Source organism: Ambystoma mexicanum, chromosome 12 (assembly GCF_040938575.1).
Source record: "Ambystoma mexicanum isolate Mex_15411 chromosome 12, UKY_AmexF1_1, whole genome shotgun sequence".
Classification (NCBI taxonomy): domain Eukaryota; kingdom Metazoa; phylum Chordata; class Amphibia; order Caudata; family Ambystomatidae; genus Ambystoma; species Ambystoma mexicanum.
Genome location: NC_090936.1, coordinates 83,470,754 through 83,491,899, shown reverse-complemented (window position 1 = coordinate 83,491,899; position 21,146 = coordinate 83,470,754). Strand labels below are relative to the sequence as shown.

Sequence of the window (21,146 nt, the reverse complement as noted above, 5' to 3'; positions counted from 1 at the left end):
CGCAGGTCTATATTTGGGAACAGAAGAAACCAAGAATAGCTTGCAAACTGATGCAAATGCCCAGGGACAGCGGAGGAATTGGGGAACCCAACCCAATAACATATTACTGTGCAACGCAGATCAGGGTGTTAAGAGACTGGGCGAAAGAGGACCGCAGGAACAAATGGAGGGAAATGGGTAGAGCAGTAGTGGGTACGGAACTGGAAAAAGTGTTGTAGCTTCCCCGGGAGGACAGGCCCCGCAACATGTAATGCAGCAATATTGTGGCGTTAGTAGGGCAAACATGGGACAAAGCAGTAAAGGGATCCAAAATCGTCACTTTCCCGTCACCAATCGCCCCGATCCTCAAGAACCCACAATTCACGCCAGGCAGGGGGGCCATCTCAGGCTTTGACGCATGGCATGAAGGGGGATGTAGGATGCTAAGGGGAGAAGGTGAAATCTTTTCTCCAATGCAAGAGCCACTTTGAGGTAGAAGGGAAACGTTACCAGTACACCCAATTGAGACACTGCGCCCAGCACCCTAAAATAAAAGGCAGCATTAAGGGAGTTGACCCCATTTGAGAAATACGTGTCAACAAACACAGGGGACAAACACCTGGTGGGGGAGATGTACAGACTGCTCAAAGAGGGGGGAGAAATGGGGGAAAGAAAGTTCATGGGGAAATGGGAAAGGGACGTCAATCAAGAGATTAGCATAGACCTGTGGGCAAACATCCCCAAGCTAACAAACACATTGCAAATTCAAGACATTTGGGCAAAGCTGACGTACCAGTGGCACCTTACACCATGCAAAGTGGCAAAAATATATCAAAATACTTCCACCACTTGCTGGAGGAGATGTGGAGGGGAAGGTTCCTGGGGCTATATATGGTGGCAATGCCCAATAATCAAACCATTCTGGGAGATGGTCCAAGATGCAATTAAGGATATATTGGGTATGGAAAGAAGGTCAAATATAGGACTGTTTATTCTGGGCCTGGATGGACATCTGGGAAATATGCCTACAAAAGTTCAACAGAAAATATATGTGATTCTAGTGATGGCAGGGGCATTGCTGGTGGCCCATAAATGGAAAGCTAAGGTGGCACCCACGGAACATGAATGGGGAGGGAAAATATGGTCCTTGGCAGACCGGGAGAAAGTGACATACTCAATAAGCAGAGAACACCAGACATTTCCTATGGACTGGGACTTGGTCCTTCAATTTCTAAGGAAAGACTCCAGGAGAGCCTGGTACCCACGGAAAATGAAGCTTCTGAGGCTAGTATGGAGGCAGGTCCAGCTAAAGGAAGGCGGAAGGAAATGCAATAGAAGAAGGGGCAAATGAGGGCTGGACCAGCAGCACGGACTGAAACGGGGAGGAACCTAAGCATATATGGATCAGGGTCTCACAGCAGAAGCGGTGGGACAAGAAGAGGAGCGATGGTGCACTCGTTACGGACGAGGTTACAGACTGGAAAAACACTGACCTGGGAGAGGGGTAGGGGGAAGGGGGATGAGGGGGTTTTGGGGGGGGGAGTTCATAGGTCTAAGTACAAACTGTTTAAGGAATGGCAATAAAAACTTACTTGAAGAAAACAAGGGGGCAGTCCTGCCTCGAGCAGTATTAACAGGACCCGACACCTCCCTATTCGTACTTGACCTCGCCCACACCATAGTATTAGAGTGTATCTGGACCAATATATCCAACAAATTTCTGAGGATGCCTCACTCCAGCAATTTCGAACACAGCCTTGCCCAGTTTACCTCATCAAAAGCCAGGGTGAGATCAACACTTGCCACATATTGTGGATCTTTCCCTTTTCAAAGGCTTGATCAAAGACTGCATAAGTAGGCCATTTGCGTCTGTCCCAATCAATTAGCTGGATCCTGTTTGGAATTTTGAGAGTCTACTTGAGGAGGATATCCAATCCTCAAGACTACTCAATAAGCTCTTTGCAAAATACTTTGCTCTCAGCGTCTAGGAAAGCAATTGGGCGACAGTTCCCGCGGTCTAAATGATGACCCTTCTTATGAATGGGGACAATTACGTATGTTTTCCATGTGTCAGGCAGAGTCTTCCCCTCCAGGACACCATGAAACACTGTCTGTAAGATTGCAGCCCATACGTCTGGATCTTGTTTCATGACTAAACTGCACAAGCCGTTAGAGCCCGGTGCCCGGGAGTTTGAGCCTGACCGTATTATTCTCGTCAGATTTTCCAAAGAGATATCCAGTTCCCATTTTCAAGTATACTTGAAGGGAAAACTCACATCGTCAGCCTTCTCATATCATTTCTCAAAGTGGGACATCCAAATCTCCTCCGAGATTGGGTTTACCATCTCTGGGAAACTTGCAACCTGATTCTTGTTTACTAGGGCATTTTTTCACCATCTCGCTGTATTAATAGATGTCTGTGGGCTATGATCCAGTTCTTATAATGCTATTTCTCCTTCTTGATGAATAGCATTTTTTCTTTTTCACAGAGGCCAAGATGAGAAATTACCCTTGCTCCCCTTCGCATACTAGCTTTCCTTTCCTGAACCTCTTTGTCAAAGGGGTGAGGACGACTCGACCTATAGGAAGTGTTACCATGTGTTTTACTTGCAGTCATCGCCCTAGCCACCAAAAGGGGGAAGTTCTCCAAAATTGCTCAAACTTTATCTGCAAATGTTGATTCCGACCATAATTCCTTGATAAATTTGGCTAAGGCATCTAAGCTCTTATTATTCCAACCCAGGCGTTTTTTCAGGGCGTTTACCACCAGGTTAGTGCAAAACAGTTCACCCAGAGGCTTAACTATCAATTTGAGGTGAAGGACCAAGATGTGATCACTAACCTTAGAACTCTACACCTCGAAGTAGGCTGCTTCCTTGAATAGGCCCTCTGACACCGCAATGTAATCCAACCATGATCTAGATTCGTCCCTGTGCCAGGTAGGCCTTGGCGGAATGTCCCCCAGAATCTGTCCATTCCCTATCTGCAGTCGCCAAAATCCAACCACTTTTGGTCTTGGGTGCACTAGCGTAGCTCCAATTCACTCATGGGCTTCCTTTCCCTCCCCAATACCATGGTGGGGGAAAAACAGTAAGTGTTAAGATCCCCACCAAAATGGTTTCTGAGACCGCAGGTTTCATTTTGTAGCTTTCGATGATGTCCTGCAATGCTCGCAGACAGAGCGATGGCACATAGTGAGTTGGGTGCCAATAGGTGTTGATTAGTATTGTGTGTATACGGGTCTGCCCAACTTCTGACTCAATGTCAATCGAAAATAGCCCCGAAAGACATCAGTAATCAGGGTTTCCTTAAGGCCCAAAGCATGTTTAAGTACGATACAAAGGCCCCCCTGATGGTCTCCCTGCGTTTTGTGTGATTGCCCACTGACAAAAAAGTTGAATAACTATCCCAAATCAGAGGCATCATTGCATTTATTTCTTCAAGGCACACTAGAGTATGTACTCAGACTTTCCAAGGGAATCAAATCTTGTGTTAACTTCCAAAATCCCCTTACATTCCAAGATACCAAACATATATGTCGAGAGGATGGAATGTGACTCACCAAATCCTCCACTATGTCACATGAAAAAAAGTGTCTACTCGCAGAAAAAGGGGGTCCTGCTCCAGTAGGGATGGGTCCCAGGGAACTCCCCCTTATAATCCTGGGAGCAACTCTTTTTCCTCCCCCATTACTCAGTTTTTCCAAAAGGTCGCTATTCCAGGTACCAGACAGGTGTCCCATATTGGGATTTGGGCATGGTCTAATCTCGAAACCTAAGGTTTAAAATGATTCCTTTTCATTTAGTAACATAGTATACACAACCTTTGATGGGACATTTATCGCAGCTGTATCAAACCTGTTTCTATCATGTAATTTTACTTGCGCAATGTCTTTACTTCAGATCTCCTTTCAATAGGATATTACTACGATTCAAAACAAAACTAGGGCACAATCAGGGGTCAAGTGCATATTCCAACATCAGACAAGCCGAGTCAGACCCCAAGACTTTAGTCTTCCTCAATTTCGACAGACCCTTCGGAGCAAACCTGTTCTCTTGGACATTTTGGCTTGCATGGGTGTCTCTTTCTCGTCGGGCCTCATGTTCTCTGTGCACCAATCCAGAGGCCCCAGTCTAATACTGTGTATGAGGCCATCGTTCTGCAGCTTTCCTCCAGACAGGCTTAAAATGATTAAAAAGGCACTTTTATCTTTATACTGTTGGCATTTGTCTGCTAAGTTCTCTGTGATCGGAATGAGAGGGGTGAACACATGTTTATACATGGCCGGATCTTCAGGCCTTGCTTGGGGGATTTACCCCATTTGTCCCTGGAGCAACACCCCCATTGGGCTCAATTTTCCTCATCTCACACCCTCCACTGCACTTGTTTTTCTCCCTCCTTTGCTGTTCCGGCTCTAGTCTCTGTCCCGTTCCTTGTTCACAAAATGAAAGGACCTCAACGAGTTTACAGTCACATGGCTTTTTATTCTCCACCACACTTCCTGCTGCTTGCCTAGGATTATGCACCACATTAAGATTACAGGCATTGAGCTGTATATGGCTGTCCTGCGTTATGGCTTTGATGAGTGGAGCACCAGATTTGCTGTTGGCATGTCCCCCCTGTTGTGGGTCACGATGCAAAATGAACTACTGACTTGCTGGGGTTACACTTTGTTGCCATGGATGTGCCAATCGCCCCTTATTAAGCAAGAACCGATGCGTTGGATCCGCTTGTTAAGACCATCATTGCTTATGAGGGATATTTTGGGGCACAAGGTATTGACCCCACATGCAGGCGATGTCAGGTCAATAATTTTAGTGTAGGGCTTTTTAACCTTTGAGGTTACTTGATGTACCATATTCCACATGCCATCAGTTGTGTTATTTTGATTGCACAGTACCCGCTGTTCCAGTATTGTTTGAGTGCTGCCATCACTTCTTTGTGACTTGTTGCCCACCTTCAGAGGGACCCGAAGTACTCCACTGTTCGGCAGCACTTTATGCCGGCGCGGAGTAGTTTTTTGTAAATTAGGAGCGTTATCCCCTCCTTTCGATTCTGTTGCTGCCTTTTCGGTGGGGTGCAGGGAATTTAAGAATCTCTGTGTGCCGTTTTGTATTTTCTTACGTTTATTTTTATCCCAGCACTTTTTTTCAAGACCCAGTTTCTTTTCCACTCTTGCTTTGGCCAATTTTACCATGGCAGCCCCTGACAAGCCCCGAAGATTTGTATGTGCATTCCCCGAGTTTGGGTTTCAGATGTTTCTGAGGCCTCACATACCTTCTGGGGTTTGCTATGCATGATGGCACCTGGAACTCTCTGAGGGCAGAGGACCGTCCTGTTGCACCAACACACAATCCAACTTTTCCATTTGTGTTAAAACAGGACTTGTCTGATAAAGTCTTAGGGGCACCTTGCTGGGATACAAATTGGGCACACATTGAGTCCAGCTTCAAGTTGATTATTATAATGGAAGTTGCACGTTTAACTGGAATAGATTTGATTTCCGTGCTTGTGCCTGCTGCTGGATAGAAATCCATAATTCGCAAACAAGTTATGGGGGAGGTACTCAACCCTTCAGTCGTCTGTTTCTTCCCTATTTGTGTTTTTGCTTGATTTCATTTGTTTCTCAAGCCCTTACTCCCAACTCTTCAATGGGGGCACAGCTGGGTTGAGTACAGGGGCGATGTGAGACTGTATTTCTCCAACCTCCCGGTATACTTAGTTGTATATCTGATTGAGGATTTATCCCAACCACTATTGGGAGATTTGAATCGGGCTGGGGGGTTAATTATACCCTCCTCTATCTCCTGAGTATTGTCTGTTTCCTCCTCCACCAGAGACTTCTGACTTCTCAGACCTGAACAATTTGCCATAGCACACCTTAGAAGTTCAGAGTATGAACTGGTCACGATTCAGGGAATAACAAAAAAGGCCTCCTGTCTACTGCACACCTGCTGTAGACTGCTTCAGACTGTGACCACCTCAGAGACCAGCTCTGTGAGGTAGTGGAGTTTTTGAAACTGCAAGCCGAGAATCAGGCGTAGACAGGGGAGAAAGACTGCCATGCACTGCACACTGCTTCAGACTGCGACCACCTCAGCGACCATCCTATGACCATCCTATGATATTGAAGGAAAAGCAAGGTGCATTCTGACAAAACTGAACATTGTGTTGGAAACTGAAAGGGACATGAGCTTCGGAGACTTATTGTTTTGTAGTATGGAAAGAATCGTAGCTTGGGGAAGGGAACCCTGAGAACTTTCAAAAGGATCTGTTATATTTCTTTTATGGTGCTTGGAACTTGAACAAGTTGAAGCTCGGGGAAGGGATCCCCAAGGAACTAAAGAGGCTGAAAGTATCTGAGAATATTGCAATGGCTCTGTGGAGAAGGTTATGAACAGCCCTTTATAAATTAACGCATTTTTGTGACATTGCCCAAATCTCACCTGGTGAGAAGACCACCTGAAAATAACCTTTGTTTCCTATTTTTTGTTGAACCACTGTTTTCTTCCTTTTTTAAAGACTACCTATCTAATTTTTGTAAAGAGTGAGGGCAAGCATAGGTTTAGATACAGACTGACTTTTACTTTGGACAATCAGACGTCGACAGCCTTTAGAAACACCAGTTAAGGGTACCATCCCTTTAGAGTTAGGCCCAGTTAGGCATTACACCAACCAAGGAACTTCTTTGAGCCTTTGTCTCTCCTGATACCATGCCTGTCTCAACGCATACAGGGATATCGCAGACGGTCTGCATGCAGCCAGCAACACCTCGAGTACCTCCTTAGAGAGGTCCCAGTCATCATACCTCATCCTCTCAAGAGCCACGCATGTAGGTTGAGGGCCTCTCGATTAACGTGAAGCACCGGACCTTTCGACTTGGTCAGGAGATCCGGGGGACAAGGCAACCAGAGAGGTGGGCAGATGGTCAGATCAAGATCCAAGTACCATGTCCTCCTCGCCCAGTCCAGGGCGATCAAGAACATGGTTGCTCGAAACCTCTTCAACCTCATGAGATGCAAGGGATGACAAGAATTGAAGGGAAGGCATAGTGGAGAGGGAGGTCCAATCCACCAGTAACGTGTGCCCTAGCGTGCCGTTCGCTGGGAAGTCCCTCGAGCAAAACTATCTGCACTTCCTGTTGGTCTCTATGGCAAACAGGTCAACTGATTTATTTATTTTTATATTTGTAAAGCGCCTGGCAGCCCGGAGGCATTGTGGCGCTGTTTCAAGAATGTGACTTAGTTACAGGGGTTGGGGTAGGCATACATTATACATTGTTAACAGGCAATTGCAATGAACATAGGTTATACATTTTTTCAGACAGTGTTCCAGTGGTCCAAGGCCTTACAGGTAGGCATGACGAGCGAGCAGCTTACACGAACAACAGGGTTTTTAAAGCTTTTCTGAAGACCGTGTGAGATTCCATGCCTCTGATGGCGGGAGGTAGTAGGTTCTAGTTGGTCGTCGCAAGGACTGGGAAGCTGGAGCCGCCTGCTCTAATCCTGAGGATTTTGGGAATAGAAAGACGGTTGGTTTGGCCAGATCTAGCAGGTCTGCTTGATGGGGGCGCAGAGAATCTTTGCGCGAGATAGCGAGGTGCTGTGTTGTGGCGACATTTGTGGGTCAGTGCAAGGGATTTAAAGAGGATGCCTTCTTTGACGGGCAGCTAGTGGACGGATTTTGTAGTGTCCAAGATGTGTCCTCTTTTCGAGATTCCTGTGGCTGCTCTGAGAGCATTGTTCTGCACTGTTTGAAGTTTCTTGATGAGATCCTATGATTGTTCTGGCAATGGTAAGGGAGTTTTGTTGCATTGGGTAGGGCCTGGCAGCAGTGATAAGTTTTGAGTGGTAGGCTGCCGCTGATGAGATAGCATTCACCTGTCTTGTCATGGTGAGGTTGGAATCCAGGTAGACTCCAAGTGTTTTGACTGACTGGAATACAGGAATACGAGAGCTGTCTATGAGAAAGGAGTCATATGGAGGGCCCATTTTTTTGATTGTGGTTGGAGAGCCGATGATAAGAAGTTTGGTCTTTTCGCTGTTGAGGCAAAGCCAGTTTTTGGCCATCCAGGTCTGGATGGTGGTGTAAATGGAATTGAGGGTTTTTTGGTCTTCCTCATAGTCGCCTGACAGGGGGATGAGGACTTGCATGTCATTGGTGTAAGAAATACCCTTCAAATCGAGGTATTTGAATAAGGATCTAGTGAAAAGGTTGTACAAGGTGGGTGAGGACCCTTGAGGAACCCCACACTTGATTAGATGTGGGTGTGCGCAAGCTTGGTCTGAAAAGACTTTCATTGCTCTCCCACTGAGAAAGGATGCGATCCATGCAGTGGCATTTGGTGAGAAGTTGCCAGCCGTTGAGAGGTGGTGGCAGAGGGTCTCATAGTCCACGAGGTCAAACGCTGCAGAGAGGTGGAGGAGAAGAAGGAGGGCTGGTTTGCCCACGTCTCTGAGGTCGTCAATTTGGTTTTTGAGGTCTAGTAGCGCGGTTTCGGTGCCATGGTTGGGTCGAAAGCCCGACTGTTCGAGGCCAAGCAGATGATGCGTTTCTAAGTATTTTTGGACTTGGGTGTATGCTGCTTTGTCCAAAATCTTCAGTAGGAAGGGGACCGTCCTGATGTGCCTGTAGTTCGCTGGAGATTTAGGGTCGAGTGTAGGTTTCTTCAGCAGTGGGGGCACCCAGGCTGCTTTGAGGCAGGAGGGCACTTGGTTTGATTGGAAGGAAGCGTTGATGAAGGCGGTGAAGAACGGTGCTAGAGTCGGGGCGCTGTACTTGATGATCTGGGCAGGGCATGAGTCCCCCTTACAGTTGGAGGGCTTGATTGAGTTTAGTAAGGTGAGGGCTCCCCTTCTGTCATCTCTTGGAATGAAAAGGCAGGAATTTCATCATGGGTGTTCTTGTGAAGATCGGAAAGTTGTAGAGTTAAGGCTCTTTGGTGGGTAATAATTTTGTCTTGGAGGGTGTTCAGTTTATTTAGCATGGCTTCTTGAATGCCGTTGCACCATTCTTTGTCTTTGTTTAAGGGGTTGGCAGGGGGAGTGGGAGACTCTAGTTCTCTGAAAATGGCGAAGATTTCTTTGGACCCAGATTTAGCGTTGGCTATCTTGGAGTTGAAGGAGCTTGCTTTGGCTGAGAATATGGCAGATTTGTATTGTTCAGCGATGTTTTTAAATGCAAGTTTGATGACTTCATTAGGTTTTGCTTGCCAGGCAGCGAGAGCTGAATGTTTTTGTGAACGTAGTTTCAGGAGATCCTGGGTATACCAAGAGTTGGTATGTCTAATGGGTTTGGCTTTTCTTTGCTTAAGGGGGGCAATAGTGTCTATGGCTTTAGAGATGATGAGGTTGTAGGTGGTTGCGAGGGTGTCTGGGTTATTAGTAAATGGATGCTGAAGTTCTGGAACTTGGAGATGTGGGAGTAGCCTTTCCTTGGTGAGCTGCTTTGCGCTCCTGAGAGAGTAGACCTCCTCTAGGACTTTCTGTCACACTTCCCACTCATGTGAGACCATGCTCTGCTTGCTCAGAGCATTTGCCAAACTATTCTCTATCCCTGCCAGATGAACTGCCCAGACCGAGATCCGGTTCTCCAATAGCCAGAACACAGCTGCATCGCCTCTCTGCAGAGGGGGAGGGAGCGCACGCCACTTTACTTTTCAGGTAGTGCATGGCCACTGCATTGTCTGTCAGATTAAGGACATGCTTTCCCTTCAGAGATGGGGCAAAAAGCCCTTAGGGCCAACCTGATGGCTCGAAACTCCAGCCTGTTCATGTGCCGCCTGGCTTCCATTGCTGAACAAAGGCTGTTCACCTGAAAGTCCTTGCAGTGAGCGCTGCAACCTTTAAGATGACCACTCGGGCCTGAGGCCACGGAGGCCAGAAGGGTTCCCTCGCCATGAGATTGCTGCTGTCGGCCCAAGAACCAAGGTCATCGACCACTGACCTGAACACCCTGAGGGAATCTGTGAGGGTTTCCGAGGTACTGGGACCACTAACCTTGTAGGAGCCATTGCAGGTGTTAGGCAGAAACCTGTGCAGTTCCCTTAGGGACCACTGCAAACGGTTTAGGACTACAGGTGTTGGCAGTAAACCCAATTGGTAGCAGTCTGTACCACCCAGATTTACTTGGTAGCTGTGGCGGAGCAGTCAGACTTCTCTCAAGAAGAGTTAGGCAGTATATAGAGTATACACATTAGGTACAAAAATACAGTAGCACAAGCAAACACTGACCAGAGCTTTGGTATAAAAGTATATCATTATTTATTTAAAAACACACTTGTAAAAATACACTGGCACTAATATGTCAAGCAAGTTCAAACACAGTCATTAGAAATATATACACCTCCCTGATTAATTATTTGACAAGTCTTAGGAAAAGAACACCACTTATTATCAAATACAGAGGTGAGCGCTTAACCAAGATGGCACTCCAATAATTATTTAAAAAGGGAGGGAAAAGGCAGAATTAGAAAAGCACACAATACCAACACTTTTAAAAGAACCACAGCAAGTCAAGAAAGGCAGGGTCTACTGTAGAGAAAGAAAGTTCATAGGCCAGGCCCACTCTTGGAGAGAGCAAGGCGGAATGTGCCCAAGATCACACAGTTGAAGTACACTTTAAAAGTCTTTGCAGATAGTTCAAAAGGAGTTGGATCAGTTCAGAAAAGTTAGTTAACAGGTCCCAGGTCACCCCAGGATAGAGAGTCAAGGATTTACGGGACACCTTGAACAGTCTGTTGCAAGGGAGACCAGGCGGGACCCAGTACCTGAAATGGTGAGAAAGCTCCAGCGGGGGCAGTTGTTCCTGGCAGCGGGTGCAAGTTGGTGCTTCATCCAGGGGAAGAGAAGATCTCGACGTGGGGGAAAGCTGGAGGTCGTTGCACTGCCAGGGAAGAAACCAGCCGCGGAGTTTCCCGGTTAAAAGGTACTACCCTTTTATTCGCGGTAGTGGTGAAGCGTAGCTATCCGGCTGCCGGGGTGCTTGGCACGGGTGATTCGACCACGAGACGATCCAGGAAGGCGAAAAGAGGGTGAACTGGTTAACCCCACCAGTTCAAAGGAAGAAGACTCTCCAGGATGAAGATCTTCTTTGTCATTGGGAAGTGGTGAGTCGGTTTATCAGGGCTCCACCGGTGGTGTCGCCGTTGCAGGTCGGCTCAGCTTCTCCCTCTTCGGATTCTTTAGGTCCTGTGGCGACTTCTGAAGTTCCAGTCCCCAAAGCCCTGCTTTTCTGCAGAAAACCCCCATTCAACAGTCCTAGCTTTCACTCAAACATGCTAAGTGGTGAGCCACGCGGCTCACCACTGGGCCAATCACACAAGAGTGCGACTTGAGTTGCTGAGGCAACTCAGTCCAGGGTGCCCAAACCCCCTCCCACACATCCTATAGACCCAGACAGAGTGGCACCACTTTTGGAGGCTTCTGTGCAGAAGCCCGCCAAAAGTGGAACAAAGGGCTCGACTTGGGTTGGAGTTACAGAGGCCAACACAAACGCCATTTTAAAACTGAGTCCTGGCAAAAAGACCCAACCGGGGAATAAATATTAAATAAATAACCCGGCGGTATCTTGAACATTGCACCAAAAAAGTGGTGCGTTTAAAATGAATGGGAAAATCCCATAGGAAATATTCTGGTGGAATATTTCGCATGGTAACCACTGTCACCAGCCAGAAACTCGATGAGGGGGGACTGCACAGTGCCCCCTCGAAAAACAGACCCAGGGGCAATCTAATTACCCCTACCAGTACATCCACAATATGATGGTTTGTACTGGTTCTGTTCACAATTTAAGACTAGTATAGTCAATGGTGACTTTACATGCCCTGGGAGACAGTAGTCAGTCCCAGGGTATGGAGTCTATGTTTGGGGGTCACTATGACACCTCTGTGTTACTGCACTGAGGGTGCTGTGTAACACACTTACCAAAAACACATGAAGCCCTATGGAGTAAAAGACCCCATAGCCCATAAAAAACGTTACAAAGTCAAAGGACATTCTCAAATCATGCCTAAGAGTGGGAGAAAGAGAGTCTCACTCTTAGCAGGAGAAAAAAATAAACCCCAAAAATCCAGCACAGTTGCTGGGGGACTCACTAGGTTTGGGAAATTAGCCTATACAGAGAATTCTCCCCAACAGCAGGGATCTCATTCGCAGCCTGGCATCTGGCACAAGAAAAAATAAAGGAGACCATGAGGCCTAAGAGGCAGAGAAAGGAAGCTGTTGGTTAGGGGGTGTGGTTCTAGAACAGGTTCACCATCTGCACGATGCGGTTGACTCCTCCTGAGGGAAAGCCTTCCGTACCCATGTGTCTGGGACGGCCCCGATGAACTGAAGCCTTTGGACTAGTGTCACATGGGACTTCAAGTTCAGAGAGAAGCCCAGTCTGTGGAGTAGTGAGCAGGTGTCCTCTAGGTGAGACAACATCTGCTCTGCCTACTTCCCTCGGATCAGTCAGTCGTCCAGGTCGGGGAATACGTGGACACTGGATCTTCCGAGGTGAGCCACGACTACAGCAATGAGCTTAGTGAAGACCCTTGGAGTGGAGGTTAACCCAAAGGGAAGCATCTTGAACTGATAGTGCTTGTGAGTAACCTCAGGAACTTCCTGTGCTTGCGATGTATCGGCATATGGAAATAAGCTTCCTGCCAATCTATTCACACCAGCCAGTCATGCAATTTGAGAATGTGAATTCCTCTCAATGTCACCATCCTGAACTTGTATTTCCTCAGGAACTTGTTCAAGGCCCTGAGGTCCAGAAAGGGACGGAGACCTCCTCGTTTCTTGAGTAACAGGAAATACTGAAAATACCAGCCCGATCCTCTCTGCTCGGGAGGTACCTCTTCCATGGCACCCTTCAACAACAGAGCTTGCAGTTCTTCCTGGAGCAACTGCCCCAGTTGCCTTGGAAGTGGTTGGGGTCTGTCCACCGGTTTGCTGAAGAAGGGCAGACAATAACCTCACCGCAGGGCCCAGACATCTGAGGTAATCTCCTGCCATTGGGGCCAATGCTCTGACAGCCGTGCACCAACCGGTAAGTTGTGGGAGGGGAAATCAAAGCGGCTTAGAGGGCAGAGTCACCCCCGCCTCTGCCTGCTGAAAGCGCCTCTACCCCTCTCAGAGCATGAGAAGCACTTATGCCCCCGCCTGGCCTGCGGGAGCTGTGCCTTCCGGCCCCAAGGCATATAAAGCCTGTAGCCTCTGCCGTTAGAGGCAAAGCTGGAGGCAGGTTTGGCTGGCTGCGCAACTAGGCCCAGCCATTTTGCCGCAAGCTTTCACTCCTTAAATTTTTCTAGGGCATGTCCAGCAATCTGTTCTGGACGTTTGGCAAAAAGCCTGAAGATCGTAGTTAGGCCTGCCTCCTCAGTGGCACAGCCGATCCCATTGAACGGCCAACACAGTCTGCCACGTCCAGGCCCATTTGCAGTGATTGCCTGGCCACCACCTTCCCATCTTCCACCAGTTGTACAAAGGCATCTTGCAGTTCCCCTTCGGGGATGTATTGGGTGGTCTGCTCTACCGCCTTCGGAGGCCGAAGAAATATGTGGCTATGATCGTGGCTTTCAAGGCCATGCTGCCAGACGTGAAAACTTTCTTCGCCATTGCAGCTATTCTCTTACCTTCCCTGTCAGGAGGCAGATTCGAGGTATAGGATGCCGACCTGGTGGAAACTGTGGCTGTCAGCACAACAAGATCTTCTGGGGAAGTGTGACAAGAAAGAAATTACTGGTCTCCTCTTACAGGCCTGTACTTCCCGGTCATAGTGAAGTTGACTGGAGGAATGAAGCAGAGGTGCTGCCACAAGTAGGCTACTGGATCGGCGATCGCCAGGTTCAGTGGCAAATGTCTTTCCGTAGCTGGACTCTCGTCCAGGTTGTCCGTCAATTCATATCCCTGGGTTGGCAGTGCCGCATCATTCAGCCCTAAAGTGTCGACCATCCCATCCACTAGCGACCGAAATTTGGCATGGATATGGATGTAAAACTTGATCTGCTGTAATTCCACATCTGGGGATGTGTCCAGCCCACTGGCATCATGGAGCCCTTGTGCCAATGCCAGGAGATCTGCCTGGTCCTCAAAGTAGTCAACGGCACCCGCCCTTGCATACACAGGATCGATGTCACCTTGATCATCTCCCCCATCGGTGCAGAAGATCGGCGCCATGCAGTTGAAGATATTGGTCTGGGAGAGTGGGACAAATAATCCATCGCTGCGTATGCCTCTGCGTCAACGGAATGACTGTCGGCGTCGAATAGGGCTTGGGCACCGAAGAGGCATCAGAGACACCCCAACCCTGAGGCTCCCGGCATTGAGAGTTTAGGTGGCTTTCTCAACATCAAGCCCGAAGGCTTTCCTGATGATGTCAGCAAAGGGGTCTGCATGGGGTTGGGAGTGTTGCCATCGAGGTCTGCTGCTTGGTGGGCGCACTCGCACCTACAGCTGCATGTTTTTCAAAAATCGGTACCATTTGAGTTCAGTCTTGTCGAGTGGTCGGCCCAGCCAACGGCTTACCTCTTTCCGACAAGGAGTCAGAATCGCACTGGTGCCGATGGCGCCTATATTTCTTGTGAGACGATGACGAGGAAAAGTGGTTCCTCGAGTTAGACAACTTTTTCGTCTTACGCCGATGTTTATCTTTTTCAGAAGTAAGCCCCTCAGTCTCGACCTCAAACGACCGGATGTTCAACCGCGCAGGTGCTTTCCACAGCGGTCCGCCAAACACGAGCTTGGCTGCCAGCTCAACACAGATTTCAGATTCATCTTCGCACACCCCTCAGTGTCGTGACCCATGCCGAGGCACCACACACATATGTTGTGTGGGTCAGTCACAGACATCTTAGAGTCGCTGTCAGTGCATCGTTTAAAATCCAAAACATGAGGTACAGACATCTCGCGGTCGAGAAGAAAGCAAATCTGACGAAAATCTGTCAAAAAAGTGTCAAAGACTTGATAACACTGTGTTGCTCAGAGCAGCGTGTCGAGCGTGCGGTAAAAAGGAACTGAGGTACAGAGCGTAGTGACATGGTATATATACGACGCCCAACGTCAACGTCGTTGGGCTGTCGATCGAGCACTGAGCAAGACGGATCGACAGCCAAGTTGAGGTCCACTACACCCCTTGTCAAAGTTTTTCCGAGCAGCATGAAGAGATCTATCAGATGAGGATTCTGCAGGAGAAAGGCAATCAGATAAAAAACACCAAGACAATATTATTAAGAATTACGAGTATGGGACTCGCACCCTTATGAAGATATAAAATACAGTGACATTTACCTGAGAAGATACAGGGTCTTTAGGACCCAAAGAAAAGGAAAGTTGTACCAGAGGGATCCAGGGGAAAGGAGCAAACCCTTAGAAACCTGTGACTTTTACTTGGCAGAACATTTCTTTTGTCTTTTGGACCACCCAAGACATTGGTAACTTTTCTGCTGGCAACAGTTTGCATGAACACTTTACTTGTAAGAAACCAGCCCTACAGTTGATTTAGGTTATTAGTGTTAGGGACAGAAGTAAGGTTTTTTACACTACGGTAACAAACATTTTGTTTTGACATCCTGACATATTTTTTAGTTTAGTTTGAAGCAGGGAAACCAATCTTCGAATTTAGGGATAGAGAGGCATTTTTCCAACCCTTTTATTGGTCAATCAAAGTTTATAGCCAAAGATATGCCACTTTTGTGTCTGAGCCTTCCTTATGCACCCTCATGGCATCAAATGTGTATAATTGTTTTTTTTTGTTGTAATGTTATAGTTGGTGTTTGCTTGTTTTTGTATTGGTATAGACTAACAACCATAACCCCTAGCCAGCCTCCTGCTACATCGTTTAATTGCAAAAGCCTTTTAAATGACACAATATGTTCTACTTTGGGATAAAAATCTGCATTTGAACACAAATTAGTTTTTGCTCTATAGGACTAAATATTAGGCCAAATGCAAAACAAATCTTTTAAATAATGCTGATAGAAGCAACAGTCGTCTTTGGCATGAACAATCAAAACAACCTGAGACCACAGGGTGATGCCAATGTTTTCTATAACACCGTAAAATACAATGTTCGCTATGTCTACCCTACAACATGGGAAGGGTGGTCCAATTCTTTGGGCTCTTTGGCTTGCAAATCAAAAGCATTTAACTTGCAAAGCATCTTCTTCTGAACCCACATACTTTATTTTAAGGTCCATGCCATGCTGTATTAGTCACCATGTTTGCTCACTTAACATACATCAACATTAATGATACATGTGTGGATTATACAAGGGCTTACCAGGAGGTAGCGGCAGACGCATTCCATTTGCAGCTTCCAAAATCCGGCCCATGATATAAAACACGGATAACTCTTGTGCAGTTCCCCGTTCCTTCCTGAATGCAATACAAAACTATCAGTATGTGAATGACAGAAACAACTGCAACAATTGATATTTCCAGTAACACATCCTACTCAGAAACATGCTGCACAAATAAGTGGGGAACAGCTTGTGCAACTTAGCAAAGAGTAAAGTCGAGTGACTATGTGATTAAACAATATTTGTTTTAAGACAGAAGGTGGGAAAATATCAATTTCTGGCTGTTATGGCAGATATTTAATTCCAATATGATTGTGCACAGGGCTCTTTATCTCTAGATATCCTTGGACATGCACCCCAGAGCATTACCAAGTCTGCATGAGTTTCAGATACCCCTAAAGACACACCTGCTCAAGGAACCTCTTGAAATATTGGCTGTAGATATCAGAACTACCTCCCCCCCTTGAAGGAAGGATTAGTCCCTGTGGCTACTGTGAAGGCACCATGAAGCAAGACACAGTTAATAGATTCAAAGTTAAAAATAAAACACTTTATTAATTTAAAAGTCAAGATGGAGAAACACCTAACTGGCCCTATGCTAAGGTGGGATTTCCCTACCTAAATGAAACTAAAGAAAGTCTGAGTCTAAGAGTTCAACTGAAAAATCTGTCAGTGTCCAAAACCTATACTTGCCCTCACAACTAGATTTATACAATATGTAGGGATGTCAGTAACCCAAGAAACAGTGTTCAAAATAACGTTCTGAGCTTCTTACGGCTTGCAGCTTTCTTTCAGCTCCCTTCCCCAAGTGTAAAACAGTTCCACAAAAAGTCTAAAAATTAACTTTCTTAGGTTCAAGGTGATACAATTCTAAACAATCCTCTGGGTTCCCTTCCCCAAGTTCCAAGCAACACAGTTCAAACACAAAAGGGTCTTGAGGCTCTCCAAGCAAAACAGCTCAAACACAAAAGGGTCTTGAGGCTCTGTCCGAAGGCTTTAAAGGATAGTTCCGGGACTTTTTTTTTTATTGTCCCTACGGTTCAGCCATGTGTTTTTAAGCATAAATCGGTAGATCGTAGAAAACTTTCCTATGGACGTTACACGACTTTTCGTCCATTAACGCACTCGAAATCAGCCGCCATTTTGTGATAATCCTATCATTTCCCCCCATCGACCTGGCTCACCTGCATTTGCAGCACTAAATCAAATCCCCCGCCCCTGAGCCTGACATCAGCAGACGCGTACCGCCCATTTCCCAACGCCAAAGCACGTTTCGTGTCAACAATCGCTGCGCCTCAGCTAATGAAGTGTCGCCATGGAAATGGCAGGACGCCTCTTTCCTCAATAAGTATAAACACACCGTTTCACAACACACAGCAGCAGATTTTCGATTCCATTCCTCTCTCTGTGTTACTTTGAGTATTCTGTGACTCGTTTCTGTGCTCTGGTCAGCTACCTTCGCCGCTTCTAGGCCTTGTGAACACCTGTACCATCTCTGTAAATTATTTTACTTTCTTTACCACACAATGGCTACAATAATGCCGTATATGTACGAGCCCGAGTACACCGAGGAGGAACTACTGGAAAGGCAAGCACGCGAAAACGATGGGGATTCGGACGGCAGTTGGGAGGACCAGTCAACGGATGAAGAGCCTGGACCATGTCGCATGGACGGCATCTCCACCTGGTGCACGTGCAATCGGTGCGAGCTAATGCCAACTGAGGAGGAGAACTGCTGCTGCCGTGAAAATTCCGGGTGCTTGGCCTACATTTCGGAAGGCGAGCCAAGTCCGCAATGCATCACCGAGCTGCCAGAGTTCAGGGAAGCCTGCCTCTCACGGACCGTGTTGAGGATGATGATGGTGCTTATGCACGAACTTCGCGGCACTGTTCGTCCGCGTAATCCGAGTAACGAGTAAGTATACTCTGGTTGTGATGTCAGTGATGCCACTACTATTTCATGGTCGTCTCCCACATATAAAATTACATCTACATATCATTCGAACGCATGTAAATTGGTTCCATATTGTGCATTTTCTAGATAGAATTTTTTTCAAAGCAGAATGACATTTTTTACCTGAATCGACATTGATAAGAAAGTTTTGTCATTTTAATACAGTTTGCATCTTTCTTTTTCACAGGTGGTACAGGCTGGTGGCCTATCGTTGCTTCACTTGGTGGCTTCACGGGAGGCTCGGACACCGCGTTCGGAGAGTAATACCTGCCTGTGCGGTACTTGCCATTAGACAACATTTCCCCAGCGACAGTGGACAATACCGCAGATTTTCCCTGGATGTGCTGCAACCGGAACTTTACAATGTGTAATGTTTATTATTTATGTTCAATTGAAATTAAGATCTAAAATAAAACCCAACATATATTTTAACAATGGTTGTTTTGATTTTTTAAATGAATCTAGTGTGTCTCCATCCCGACCTTGCCTCCTCCCACAAAAATACTTACCACACCACTTTGTTCAAGCGTTGGCAATAAAAGGCCGTTGGATTTTATTGATACAAAACATTGTTATAGGTAAATAATCAATATGGTTGATCATAATAAATCATCCTTTTGGGCACCGGGTACAGAGATGACCCCCTCTGGCCCGTGCCGCCTTGCCACCACAGGCCAGCCTGCTGCTGACTAACTGCCTAGGCATCCAGGGTCTCCAGGGTGAACTGCACCCATATATTCTCCTGGGAGGGTGAGGTATTTATAAACTCACCCCCCTGCCTTCCATGTACTAGATCCAGCAGCCTGCCTCTTACATGCAGTTATATGGCCTCTCCTTGGTGAGGCCCTGCGGCAAACGAGTCTTGTCTGCACGACCACCGCCCCAATCGACCCCCCGCCCTATCAAAGGCAGTTCGCACCGGGGTACTTGCGCTGGCAAGTGGAGCTGTCAGGGAGCGATAAAGGCCAAGAGGTGCCAAATACCATGTACACTTCAAAGTGGTCTATAGAGCATGGGTTGTTGTTCCCATGTCTACCTCCAGACCCCGTGTCTCCTGCCAAGCATCCCCCCTCACGCTGGACGCCCCCCTGCAATCCACATAAGTGTGTCTCCATTCACGAGTCTTCCTATGTCTTGTCTGCACGACCACCGCCCCAATCCACCCCCCGCCCTATCAAAGGCAGTTCGCACCGGGGTACTTGCACTGGCAAGTGGAGCTGTCAGGGAGCGATAAAGGCCAAGAGGTGCCAAAGACCATGTACACTTCAAAGTGGTCTATAGAGCATGGGTTGTTGTTCCCATGTCTACCTCCAGACCCCGTGTCTCCTGCCAAGCATCCCCCCTCACGCTGGACGCCCCCCTGCAAACCGCATAATGCCACGACATATACACGTCATTCATTCACAAACACACCCCTGTTTCAAATTCTTTATAACCCACTTCATATTTCTAATGAGAACTTCTTTGCACTTTGCTAGTCAACCGGTGAAGGTGCTGGTTATCTGCTCTTCGTCTCTGTGAACTTCCGTGACCACTTCGAGCAAACTCGTCAGTTTGCAACCTGTGAACTGCTCCCTGTTCTACGACAAGAAACTACTCTGATCCCTGCATCTAACTGTTTGTTCGTCAAGGTAAGGCCATGTACCATAATCATTTTGCGTCCAATTTTTTAATTTATATCTATTTGCTAGTAGTCATCAAATTGCATCCATGTTTTCTTTTCGTTCAAGACAGTACATGCAATGAACTAGTCACATGATCTGAGTTTAGTCAAATTATTTTTCTATTTTTTTAAAGTTATTCAAATACTTATCCGCATGTGAATAACGTGTATAGTTCCAAGAACCAAAACGAACCTTGCATTGAACCTTTTATGTGTCATTTAATTTTTTAACACATTGGTATTCATAGAGAATTGTTGATCTTTACTTTTCAGAACTTTCCACAATGCCTGCCTGTTCCATTGGCGGTTGCCCTTCGAAGACCCATAATAAATCTGAAGGTACTATAATGCATGTTTTCCCTAAGACAATAGATCAGATAAGAGAATGGGTCCGATATTGCGGATATCCACCGTCTGAGCTTGAAAGTAGAGTCCTAGAAGTCTTTGCGGACAAGAGGGGTGACCGATACTGCATCTGCAGCAGGCACTTTAGCTCAGACATGTACTCCACATCATTGCTAATAAAGAAGAACACACCGCGAGCGAGGCGAAAATTGCTCCCAACCGCTATTCCCACTCTATTCGTCCACATCCCTCCACTGGTGAGTCAAGTTTACGGATTTAGCTCTCGGCCTTGCAGTAGTGTGTAGCATTAGCTAACAATAATTTCCCCATTTATGTATCCACTCAATATGAAGGCGGAAGATTCTCCATCCGTGTCGTTATTGCAGTCAACAGCCACTTCAAGCGCCTATCGGGTAATCTTACTTAGCTATTCTGCCACTGACTTGTTTTAGGCATGTAAATCAATAGTTTTAATTTATCGTGTAATTATTTTACCTAATGGTACACCCTAGTACTCGTCCTCTAGTCTTTGTTTTCAGTTATAATTATTGTTATCCAAAATAATGCAAGTACTGTCTTTCAGGGAGATGCTGAGGAGTCCAACGCATTGAAGACAACCGTTGATGTCACTCAGATGCTCGAGGTACGTTTCCGGACAGTTCCATCAATGGGGATCATCAGATCTTGCATTCTTGTAGCGTGATTGTTACACACAATGTTTCTTTCATTTTTAGCCATTGATATGTCCTTCTGTCGTCGCCCTCCTATGTGCCTTCTTTTTTCAATATTGTGTTCATTACTAATGAAAGTCCTATGTTTCAGGGAGTCGATGGAGCAGTAGTCCAAGAAGAAGGGGGAGCATGCAGTTACGGGTCGGCCCAACAGCTTGCAGAAGTGTGCACCGCAGTTACAGCGTCCCTTGA

The 21,146-nt window shown here is 46.7% G+C and overlaps 1 protein-coding gene across 2 annotated transcripts in view; it reads right to left on the bottom strand.

Moving 5' to 3' along the window:
• GSAP (gamma-secretase activating protein) overlaps window positions 1-21,146 on the bottom strand; it is a 2,819,616-nt gene that overhangs the window by 489,386 nt on the left and 2,309,084 nt on the right. For both annotated transcript variants that reach the window (XM_069628052.1, XM_069628053.1), the window contains exon 26: window positions 16,243-16,337. In XM_069628052.1, the coding sequence (XP_069484153.1) occupies window positions 16,243-16,337 (95 nt within the window). The remainder of the gene's footprint in view (window positions 1-16,242; window positions 16,338-21,146) is intronic.